Source organism: Vipera berus (assembly GCF_964194415.1).
Source record: "Vipera berus genome assembly, chromosome: 1".
Lineage (NCBI taxonomy): Eukaryota > Metazoa > Chordata > Lepidosauria > Squamata > Viperidae > Vipera > Vipera berus.
Genome location: NC_138202.1, coordinates 121,030,864 through 121,043,004, shown reverse-complemented (window position 1 = coordinate 121,043,004; position 12,141 = coordinate 121,030,864). Strand labels below are relative to the sequence as shown.

At 40.3% G+C, this 12,141-nt stretch overlaps 1 protein-coding gene across 8 annotated transcripts in view; it reads right to left on the bottom strand.

Moving 5' to 3' along the window:
• Positions 1–3,818: 3,818 nt before the first annotated feature.
• Positions 3,819–12,141, bottom strand: part of STK11IP (serine/threonine kinase 11 interacting protein) — a 31,530-nt gene continuing 23,207 nt past the window's right edge. For 3 of the 8 annotated variants that reach the window (XM_081313761.1, XM_081313760.1, XM_081313759.1), the window contains 10 exons: positions 11,285–11,395; positions 10,626–10,797; positions 8,645–9,070; positions 7,557–7,669; positions 7,373–7,470; positions 6,517–6,746; positions 5,622–5,706; positions 5,360–5,445; positions 5,000–5,229; positions 3,819–4,687 (listed from right to left, as the gene is read on the bottom strand). In XM_081313761.1, the coding sequence (XP_081169887.1) occupies positions 4,547–4,687; positions 5,000–5,229; positions 5,360–5,445; positions 5,622–5,706; positions 6,517–6,746; positions 7,373–7,470; positions 7,557–7,669; positions 8,645–9,070; positions 10,626–10,797; positions 11,285–11,395 (1,692 nt within the window). In that variant the 3' untranslated portion in view covers positions 3,819–4,546. Of the gene's footprint in view, positions 4,688–4,999; positions 5,230–5,359; positions 5,446–5,621; positions 5,707–6,516; positions 6,747–7,372; positions 7,471–7,556; positions 7,670–8,644; positions 9,071–10,625; positions 10,798–11,284; positions 11,396–12,141 lie in introns of those variants that run through there. The other 5 variants (XM_081313762.1, XM_081313763.1, XR_014024607.1 and 2 more) reach the window with 4 other exon arrangements.

Sequence of the window (12,141 nt, the reverse complement as noted above, 5' to 3'; positions counted from 1 at the left end):
GACTGGTTCTATGAAGCCCTACAGCACCTTATAGAACTAACACCAAAAAATGATGTCCTTATCATCATGGGGCATTGGAATGCTAAAGTCGGAAGCCAAAAGATAACCGGAATAACAAGCAAGTTTGGCCTTGGAGTACAAAATGAAGCAGGGCACAGGCTGATAGAATTTTGTCAAGAGAATACGATGGTCATAGCAAACACTTTTCCAACAACCCAAGAGACAGCTCTATACATGGAAATCACCAGACGGATAACACAGAAATCAGATTGACTGTGTGCTCTGCAGCCAAAGATGGAGAAGCTCTATACAGTCAGTAAAAACAAGACCAGAAGCTGACTGTGGCTTAGACCACGAGCTTCTCATTGCAAAATTTAGGCTTAAACTGAAGAAAGTAGGGAAAAGCACTAGGCCACTCAGGTATGAATTAAATCATATCCCTGTTGAATATACAGTAGAGGTGACAAATAGATTTAAGGAGTTAGATCTGATAGAGTGCCTGAGGAACTATGGATGGAGGTTCGCAACATTGTACAAGAAGTAGCAACTAAAACCATCCCAAAGAAAAAGAAATGCAAGAAAGCAAAATGGCTGTCTGAAGAAGCTTTGCAAATAGCTGAGGACAGGAGGGAAGCGAAAGGCAAGGGAGAAAAAGAAAGATACTCCCAATTGAATGCAGAATTCGAGAGAATAGCTAGAAGAGATAAGAATGCCTTTTTAAATGAACAGTGCAAAGAAATAGAAGAAAACGATAGAATAGGGAGGACTAGAGATTTCGTCAAGAAAATTGGACAGATGAAGGGAACATTTCATGCAAAAATGGGCATGGTAAAGGACCAAAATGGCAGGGACCTAACAGAGGCAGAAGAGATTAAGAAGAGGTGGCAAAATTACACAGAACTATACAAGAACGAGCTTAACATCCCTGATAACCACAATGAGGTGGTCACTGACCTCGAGCCAGACATCCTGGAATGTGAAGTGAACTGGGCCTTAGAAAAGCTGAGCAACAACAAAGCTAGTGGAGGCGACAGTATTCCAGCTGAGCTATTCAAAATCTTAAAAGACGATGCAGTAAAAGTGCTACACTCAATTTGCCAGCAAATTTGGAAAATTCAACAGTGGCCACAGGATTGGAAAAAATCAGTTTACATTCCAATTCCAAAGAAAGGCAGTGCCAAAGAATGTTCAAACTATCGCACCATTGCACTTATTTCACATGCTAGTAAAGTTATGCTTAAAATTCTACAAGCTAGACTCCAGCAGTATGTGGATTGAGAACTACCAGAAGTACAGGCAGGATTTCGAAGAGGCAGAGGAACTAGAGATCAAATTGCCAACATACATGGAGAAAGCTAGAGAGTTCCAGAAAAACATCTACTTCTGCTTCATTGACTATGCTAAAGCATTTGATTGTGTGGATCACAACAAACTGTGGCAAGTTCTTAAAGAGATGGGAGTACCAGACCATCTTATTTATCTCTTGAGAAACCTATATGCAGGTCAAGAAGCAACAATGAGAACTGGACACGGAACCACTGATTGGTTCAAAATTGGGAAAGGAGTCTGGCAAGGCTGTATACTGTCACCCTGCCTGTTTAACTTACCGGTATATGCAGAACACATCATGAGAAAGCCAGGGCTAGATGAATCAAAAGTTGGAATTAAGATTGCAGGAAGAAATATCAAAAACCTAAGATATGCAGATGATACCACTCTAATGGCAGAAAGTGAAGAGTAACTAAACAGCCTCTTGTTACTGGTAAAGAAGGAGAGTGCAAAAGTTGGCTTGAAACTTAACATTAGGAAAACCAAGATCATGGCATCTGGCTCTCTCAATTCCTGGCAAATAGATGGGGAAGAAATGGAGGTAGTGACAGATTTTATTTTCCTGGGCTCCAAGATCACTGCAGATGGGGACTGTAGCCAAGAAATTAAAAGACGCTTGATCCTGGGGAGGAAAGCCATGGCAAATCTAGACAGCACACTAAAAAGCAGAGACATCACCCTGCCAACAAAAGTGTGTATAGTCAAGTCTACGGTCTTCCCAGTTGCGATGTATGGCTGTAAAAGTTGGACCATAAGAAAGGCTGAGCACCAAAGAATTGAGGCCTTTGAACTATGTTGCTGGAGAAGACTCCTGCAAGTCCCTTGGACTGCAAGGCGGTTAGTCCTACAGGAGATCAACCCTGGCTGCTCTTTAGAAGGCCAGATCCTGAAATTGAAACTCAAATACTTTGGCCCCCTAATGAGAAGGAAGGACTCACTGGAGAAGAGCCTAACACTGGGAAAGATTGAGGGCAATAGAAGAAGGGGACGACAGAGAATGAGGTGGCTGGATGGAGTCACTGAAGCAGTAGGCATGAGCCTAAATGGACTCCAGAAGATGGTAGAGGACAGGAAAGCCTGGGGGAACGTTGTCCATTGGGTCGTGATGGGTCGGACACGACTTCGCAACTAACAACCACTGTGCCACCACAGTTGGTGTTCTGATTACTACCGAGTTTCTCTGAAAGTAAGGCCTACACCAACAATAAGCCCTAGTTTGATTTTTGGGGTGGGCCTAAGATAAGCCCTATCCCAAAAATAAGCCCTAGTTTTGGGGCAAGGCACACATCTAAAAATCAAGCTAGGGTGGAGGTGTGGAGCTGCCCCACTCACCCTACACCCACTTACCTGGCAGCCAGGCCTCTCCTTGCCAGCCCACTTCTTCTTTTGAGACATCTTCTGCAGCCAGGCCTGTATTTCTCAATCACAGGGCTTTCCAGAAGGCCTGTGCAGCCAAGAACCAAGCTAAGGATTCAATCCATAGCTTGGTTCTGCAAGACCTCAGCAGCCAAGCACCAAGCTATGGATTGAATCTATAACTCGGTACTCAGCTTCTTAAGCCTTCTGGAAAGGTCTGACTGCAAAATGCAGGCCCGAATGCAGCTGTAGAACTTCGCCCCCATGCGGAGTGGGTCTATCGGTGCCAGAGATGAGGTAAGGCCTACCCCAAAAATAAGATCTGGTGCCTCTTTTGGAGACAAAAAATAAGACCCGATATTATTTTGGGGGAAACTTTTACCAAGACTTAAGAGAGAATAGTACATGTGTTTAGAATCTTACATAATCATTAGAAGAAAAGTAGTAGCATTGTTTCTAAAATGTAAAGCTGGCTATTTCCACATATCTGTGAAAAGCACTGCCGGTAGCCCAGGTTTTTATAAATGCAGGCAGCCTTCAGTTAACAATTCCTCATTTAATAATGGTTAGCAGTTACAGTGGTGATGAAGAAAGAAACTATGCCACCAGATTTTCACAGGACAGTAAAGCAAAAGAAAGCAGAAATAAAATCATATGCAATCATGGTTTCACTTAATGACCAGTTCACTTAATAACCAAGTTTTCAGTCTTAGTTTTGGTTGCTAAATGAGGACTACCTGTTGTAATAGTGCTCTCTCTATATAAACAATTGATTTTATAAAATTATCAAACACTAGATAACATAAACCTTTGTCGGGTACTCCCAGCTAAGATCTTCCAACTTCACAAAGTTCATGAAAAAATAAAGAGTTGTAAGTCTTTTAAAACCTTGGAAATCAGCTCACCTTTGTGGCCCTTTTATTTATGATAATTACTGAAAAATCCTACCCACCACTAACTGGAACATGTAAGTTTACTTACATATGTCTGACAACTAATGTTTTTACTCTTGGCCTTCTCCCCCAGTTTTCTACTTGCTGGCCATTTTTATGGCATCAGTGTCTTCTCAAAATTCAGATATGGCTATTAGCTCCAAAATGTTCATCCAAATCATCTCAGGACAACACAAACAGTTCATAAAAAGTACTTTTATTTAACACCACATATAAAAATTTACGTTTAAAATTTATCTTTGTGGTGTCCAGGGAAGGCAATGGCTTCCGGTGACTTTTCCCCTGAGTGAACAAATATCTTTGCATTCCCAGAGACAAAAATATGCAAAAATTCTCAGACCCCCATTCCAATAACCAAGACAACCCAGGAAACAATTCTTCCAGCACAGGGACATGGATTGCAGTCTAAATTCTAGACCAGTTCTGCATAATGAAGCCAAAATAGTCAGATTTGCAGTGAGGGTTCCCAGGCTCATATTTCTGATCCATCACAATCCAGTTCTATGCACAATCCCGAACAATCCAGTTCCTTTGTGTAACTTCCACCATAATCTCCAGCAGCTGCTATCCAACCAAAAGTGACAAGTGCAAGATTAGTCTTGAAGTAACTCTAGAATCTCCTTCAGTACAATAGAAGATATTCTGCCAGATTGGCCTGACTCACTGCTTAGCTCACAAGATAACTCATGCACAGTCCACTGAAGACATTTTGTATACATCCAAGGATCTTTGATATGAAGAAAGAGGATGGATGCCTAATACCCAACAGCAGTTTCCAAATATTGTTAAAACTTCCAATGGCAGCAAAAATTTAAAATTGTTATGGGCAACAAAGACTGGAAGGTGACCCAAGAACTATCCTTTTGATCCAAGAGGAACAGTAAAGTTGTAGCTGAGAGTCCTTCAATTCACTCCAGCACTTCTAGTACTGTCTTACGGAAAGCAATTGTAAACATCTCTTCCCAGGGCACACGTAGCCATTCTACCAATTCAGCCAGCAAGTCAGGACATTCTGTGCGCAAATGCCAAGTGCTTTCCACTTTTAAGACCTGCAAAATGAAAAGTGGTATTCAATTTACTAGGAACAGCCTCCACACTGACCGCAGTTAACAGGTCTCAGTTGGGAGGAAAGATATATTTCTAGATACAAGTTCCATTCCTAACTCAAATGGAGCTAAATTTCCCCAAGACCAGAGGCATAATTTGTCTAGAGCACAGTAAAAGATATGTAGAATTAGAGATAAATTAACCATGCAACAATGCTCATGTTATCTTGACAGCCCTTTTTAATGGTACCCACACCTATAAATTTTTTAATATCCTAGAAGGGAACCTCACACATCAGGGTGTTTTATTTTTACCTCATCATAAAGTTGCAGTTTTACATCACAAGGAGAGAAATGGTAAAGTACTACACCACTGAGGCTGCTGATTGGCTCATTTGCTTTCAGCAGGATGCAGTCCTTGGGCTGTTTCTCATCATCACTGCCTGAGCCTGAGGAAGGCCGGATTTGTTGCCACTGATGATCTTCTTCCACCAGGAACATATTACTACGAGTACTCAGCAAAGTCACCGGAAATGCAGAAGATCCTGGAAAAAGAGTTGCTTGGGCCATTTATAAAAGTCCAGTGTACAAGATAGTGCTATATTCTTGTTACAGATGAAAAAACAATGGAAGGAAGACAGACACACAGATAGACACAAACTGCAGTCTTCATACCTTGGATGAGGTATGTCAGTAAGTAGAAGAATGGTCTGGTTGAACCACTCGCAGCTTCTCTTGCAAGATCCTTATCAATTAATGGCCTATGGCACAGGCACAAATCATTATTAATACATCTAATATGTAGTCACCTTCACTTACCATTCCTTGCCTTGATTTGCCTCTTGTATCGACTGAACCACCCACTACATCTCCAAGGCATGCCACATCAATTCTAAGCTTACCTACTTACACATTATAAAAGCAACAAGCTTCTTACCATAATAGGTGCTGTGAGTTCATTTCTACCATGGTGATGTCTGGGACTTTTCTCCTGCTTTTTGTTGGCAATTCTTCCATGAGGTCTGCATGAAGACATTAAAAGAAGCCTTGTTAACCTAAGGTGAATCTTCCAGCAAAAAGGTGGTTGCCTCTGAATTTTAACAGTCTATAGATGTCTACTGATGCTAGCACTTAGCAGTAGAGGCTGGGACTGGATTCATGATCACTGAGAAGAAAAGCATTCGTTAAATGAAACACCCACATGACAGGTTTGCTCAACTACTGCAGTCCTGAAACTCCCGGATGCAGCCATAAAATGATCTCCTGAGTCATTAAGCAGCTGGAGGGAAAGAACTGACTGCCAAGTTCAGCTCGCCTTCATGTGCAACAGAGGACTGCTTCAGCAGATTGAAGGAACAGAGGTCAGATCTTCAGGACCTGAGCTCTGTTCCTCCACTCCACAAAAGGAGCTTGATTCTTCTCCTCTATGCACAGAAGGGAACTGCTCTGGCAGGCTGCAAGTATGGAACTGTGATCTTCACATTCTGAGCTCTGTTTCTGCACACTGGTGTAGTTCAACTTTCCTTGGTAGGAAGCTCTTTCATTCAGCCCCCAGAGATGAGAGGGAGTCCTTTCAGCAGACAGCACAGCTTGCAAGCTTCCCTGCTTGCTTCCCCATTGATTTCTGGGGAAGCTTGCGGATGACAATCACATGATCACACCAGCTTGGCAATGGGTTGTAAGTGTAGTAAAGCACCCTTTCTGAGGCCATTGTGACTTCAAACAGTTGTTAAACAACCATTCATACAAGCAATCTTCGGACTGATATTTCTGTCTGATAGCAACCAGACAAAAAGCTTAGAGTGTGAACGTAGCCCAGTATCGTTTCTTACATGTCAAACATTGGAGAAATCTTTTGCAGCGGCTCTGGTTGCGAAGCAGCAGTGTATAGGAGACAGAGGGATTCACAAACTCCACATGCAAGCTTTGATGACATAATCCCACCTCTAAGCAAGAAAGGTCAGACAGGAAGTGACAATCTCCTTTCTTCAGCCAATCTGATGGTTGACCCCTGGCAGATGAACCAAATAACATGTCACCATATAGCAATGTAATGTCCACTCTACCAGGAAAAAAAATAAGAGGATACTTTTTTCGACAGATGATACCAATGAAAAAGATTCACTGCATTTTTATCCGTTTGGGAGGAGAACATATACTTCTGCAACAAACCATTATATAACTGAGCTCCTTGTTCTCCCTTCCAAGGTATGTTAAGTGATGATCAAACTCATAATTTTCTTAGTATGCAGTTTCCTCCGCAGAAAGGCTCATCTGGCATACTTAACATTAAATCTTCAATGCCAATTTTTTTTTGGACAGGCTTTTTGCTATATTTAAACATTAAGATGTTGGGTTTACCTCACTGGAATTTTATCTTGTTTTGAAGACTGCTCTAGTTGTTCTTAAGAATGGAACAGAAAGTAAAAGGGAGAGGAGAGAGAGCTTAGTAATATGGTAACTGTTTTGTATGAATACAAATCCCAGTTCAGCTGCTAGCATCTCCTGCTGAAAGATCTTGGAAACCAAGAGATGGAAAAGTTCTCTTCCCCACAATTACGGTGTCTGATTCCTTATAACAGAGATACAGACAGACTGACTAGTTTTAAGACTGGTAGCTATAGAACTGTCAACCCCCTTCAAAACAAACTTCTCATGCAGATATAGCTCTAAAACAGCACTACTCACCTTATCTCTCCAGTTATCTCCAACACATGAAGTCGGACATCTGAAGCCACCAAGAGGGCCAGGAACTCCCCGGGCCGTCCATTTTTCACAACCGCTACCTAGAAGGAGCATGCTAAAATAATTATACCACAGTAATTCCAGGTATACTCCCAATAGCAGCTTTATGGAGAATTGCTTTTCATACCTTGAGAAAACATTTGAACTCTTCTGCCTTCTCAAAGATTTCCATATCTAAATGAAGTTTTAGCCTATGGTCCACAGAGAATAAGTCTTGCATGCCTAACATACTGTTGGTAGCTAAGAAAGGAAAATGTTAAGAATTAATGAATTGGATTCAACGGGCTGAGTGATCAATAGTATCATTTAAGCTGACATAGGGCTTTTACGCAACTCCAGAAGTGGAATTTCCCAAGCAGCCACACTGAATTGTGGTCACTTGGAAAATGGCAGCTGCTTTCAACGACATGACAAAACAATCAATTCTGCTTCTCTAACGCAGTAGGCTCAGACCACGTTAGGAAAACAAAACAGGCTGCTTTGTTGCATGGTGCGGCCATCGTTTCCACACACAAGGCAGATGAATTTGGTTTAAAATTCAAACATGCACTTCTCATTCACACTTTTTTTAAAATGTAAACTTTTTTTAAAAAAGTATGAAAACTCCAACAGATTGCAAAAATAAAAATAAAAAATAAAAGCCCAACCTTCATTTTCGTTTGCAGCAATCTGAGAATGATGCAGGCTTTCAGTCAGACGATAGATGTTTAAACAAAACCACACACATGTCCATAGGTGGAAATAGGCCAGAAAATGTTGGTCTTTCAGAATTTTAAGGGGCTGCAGGCATACCTAATTTTCTTTTCTTTTCTTTTTTTTTGCTGTTTTATCCCTTCGTTTATCACTATCAATGTATATACAGCTATGATTAAAACTTTAGCAATCCTTTATACCCTATATTGAGCAGCTCTTGGGTGCATATAAGTACAGTAACAACTTACAATCATTAAAGGCATTAAAGGCTTTTAAAATAATAGGCATACAATGCCTTAACTGCCAGCAGATGGTGCTCTTGTCTTACTTCTGGTGCAAAATAACCATGTATTCACACAGGAATAAAATACTGAGGTTTGCTTGGAGGGAAGTAATTTAACATGTGGATTAAACTGGATCTGAGTAGAGGATCTTGCTTATATCTCTATAATTTCCCATGGCCTTTGGTCTCCCATGACTCCACAGACTTATATCACACATTAGATGTTAGTAGCTACTCACGGGGACTAAGGTTCCACTGCTCCTCATGCTCTGAGCTCAGGGACAGCTGGGAAGAGGAAGGTCCATAATGGTAGCTTCCCATCAAGCTTCCTCCGTTGGTATCTGTGTGGCTGAGGGAGGAATATCGACTCTTGGAGCTCAAATCCCTCCTGGAAGCTTCTGCTCCTTCAGAACTGCGAGAACTGGAATGGGCTGCGCTGCCCTGATCATTACTAAGTTCTTGAATCTGGGTGCTGGAACTGGTTCCTGTTTCGGAATGATTGTCATCACCAATGTAAAATTTTCCAGACTCTGCCTCTTGCTGGCTTTCATTGAAGCAATCCTGAGAAAACACTGGACCACTCGAATGCTTCTCGCATGGTATGATTACCACATGATCACTAGAGCAACCAGGGCAGATCATGGTCTCACCGGAAGCAGCGATATCTGAAGAGACAGGAAAATCATTCTTTTGCATCACCAACTTAGTCCAATAAATCAAACACCAGGTTCTTTCCCAAATCCTCATTCCCCAACCAACCTCAAGAACCAGTTACCCAGCACATTCTGAACTCTGTTTCTAATCTCAAGCTAATTATCTCAAGTGTTTCATAGAGTTTTCACTTTAGCTTTTTACATATAATCCTGAACAAAGAACATTTTTCTCAGTAATCGAACAGAATGTTGGAGTATTTTCCTTCTAAAAGGAATCCATTCAAATATTGCTGAAAGTGAGTATATCAAATAATGCAATTTTACCTCAGAGGGGTTAATAAGCATAAAACAAAACAAAAATCATATTCTTATATTTTGCTACATTTATTCCATTTATTTTGGATTCCTTCCTTCCTTCCCCCTTCAAAGTAAAATGACTTAGAATGACTGGCTCAGAGTCATCCAGTGGAATTAATGTAGCTGAGTATGGACCTGGGACCTGAGCTCGGTCACCCCAATCCTGATCCAACACCTCAGATGTTGAAATTTCACTAAGAGTTGACGTATTCATTACATGATACAGAAACAATGCACTAAAAAGCTAAAATTTGGCCTAATATAAGATTTGAAATAGGTCAAAACTTCCAGATCTCTAGGGGATCTAAAAAATGCAGTAGCAAACAAATGTTAATGAGAAATCAGCCCAGCAACTAATTTCAGATCCAAATTAAGATTTGTACGTATCTCTTATTATGTCAGACCTCCCATCTCACAAGATAATTTATATTAAAAGATTAACTTTGATTGTAAATAAATGAAAAGATGGCATGCTGCACAGCAAAGCACCAGTTAATTTTATTTCCAAGAATTAATCTGGGGTCAAATGGCCTCATATACTTTCTTAGAAAATAATTATCTAAATAATTATCTCTGTTGTTTGTTTACAATATGTCTATTTCCCCAGACCTTTGTATACAGAAGACTAATTATTTCCTAATATCTCATTCTTCATATGTAAAGTTAAAGCAGATGACTGTTGAGAATACCATGGACAACCAAGAAAATAAACAAATGAATTACTGAACAAATCAACCCAGAAATTTCACTTGAAACATAAATGACCAAGCTTATTATTTATCCCACTTTTATGAGAAGACCAAGCTCTCTGGAGAAGGCTCTAATGCTAGGAAAAGTGGAGGGAAAAAGAAGAAGAGGACAAGCAGCAGCAAAGTAGATAGACTCTACTGTTATGGTGGCAATGGGTGTACCACTGGAAGATCCAAAATACCATGTGACAGATCATCATGGAGAAAACCTGTCTGGTTGCTAAGGGCTGACAATGACTTGATGACACAATCAATTTCCCCAGAAAAGTGATAAAGCAGGGATATGGGTGATACAGTATTTTGTTTTATAGTTCACAACACATGGTCAAAATTCTAAGAGAGCTCTCTAGGCTTAAATGCTCGGTGACTGTTGCCATCAGTCACTGACCCCTCACTCCGTTATTCCAACAGCACAGAGAGGAATCATGTTGTAAGATAAAAGGTATTAGCCTACACCACACCTTGCTCAGACAAGGCTATGCTCTCTTTTGTAGAGACCTGTCCTTGTAGCTGAAGCATCTGGAACCCAAGGAATTCTTGTTTGCATTTTAGACACTGGAGCTTTGGACCTTCTGCCAAATCTCTGTTCTTCCTATTTTTCTCCAGGGTTGGTGCCAGCACTCTGAGTAAATCCTAGAAAGAGCAGTAAGAACTTGAATAAATGAGAGAAAATAAGTATCATGTTTCATATATGATAACATTTCATAACAGTCCTGAAATAAAGAATGCTATTGGAATAGAGGGTAAAAGAAACAAGTATAATACTGCATTAATCGCAAAATAAATTCTGGACAGAAAAAAATGCCTTGTTTACAGAATTGGTTCAATAAAGTGTGAATGGCCATAATTGCCACTGATGGCTTCAAAAAGGATTAGAGATATTCACAGAAGAGACATTCATCAGTCATGACATCGCAGGATGCACAAGGTACGGAAGATGGGAAACTAACTATTAAGAGAAGACTTTTGTCTTCGTTTCCTGTTGTGGACCTCCCATTTGCCCACTCAGAAGACTTACTGGACTGAAGCAATTACACTTCAATGAAATTCATTAACATTCAAACTGCCCCTTCCTTCCAAACAAAGACAACTTTCCATTCTAGAGTGGTTTTGTATTCACCTGCATACGCAACTCTGGATCATCATCCAATACTACATAGCAACGTTTCTGACGCTCCTTGCAGATATAGTTGAAATAGAGGGTAAGAACAGGAAACTCACGCTCCAGGTCCTAGTTCCAAAAAAGAAATAACTTTCCAGTCAGAAGAAAATACAGACTCTAGATCTTTTTTTAAAACTTCACTAAGTATCAGTACGGATATAAGCTACACGAAGTTCAGGGAGCAGTAAAGGGATCAGTGTCACAGCTGCTCACTTTTCCTATATGCCTGACTGCCAGGCAATAACTTATGACTATTATAAATTAAAAGATTTTTGAATTTATAATATACATTTTGCTTCTGCCTGCTTTAATAATGGGTAGCAACTTTACCTCTGCAAGATGATTTTTTTTTTCACAAAATGATTTTGGCCCAGCAAGTTGTATGTATGTGGCCATAGTGGTTGGTAAACTGTGGCTTATGGTTTTTACTTTGTATGTATCAAGTTTTGTTGGTTAGTTAGTTGTGGCTACAAGTGATTTGAGAACCTAGACACTCTATACAAGAGTCAGTGGTACCACAGTTTCCAAGTAGTACTTACATATTGCCTTTCTGTGATTTTTAACAGAGTTTATTATGCTTCGAAGAATGTCCACTTTAAGACACTCAGACAATGCAACCAGCTTATACACAAAGGTATCATCCAAACAACTTACAAGTAATTATCATGGAGACCTCACTGAGATCCTACTACAATGCTGCTTATGGATGATGTTAATTCTGGGCAGACTAAGCTGTACTTGGGCAGATTGCTCCAGCAGAGTAGAAGAATTGTACCGTATGCATTCTAATCATACTCACAATGAATATGTGGGCA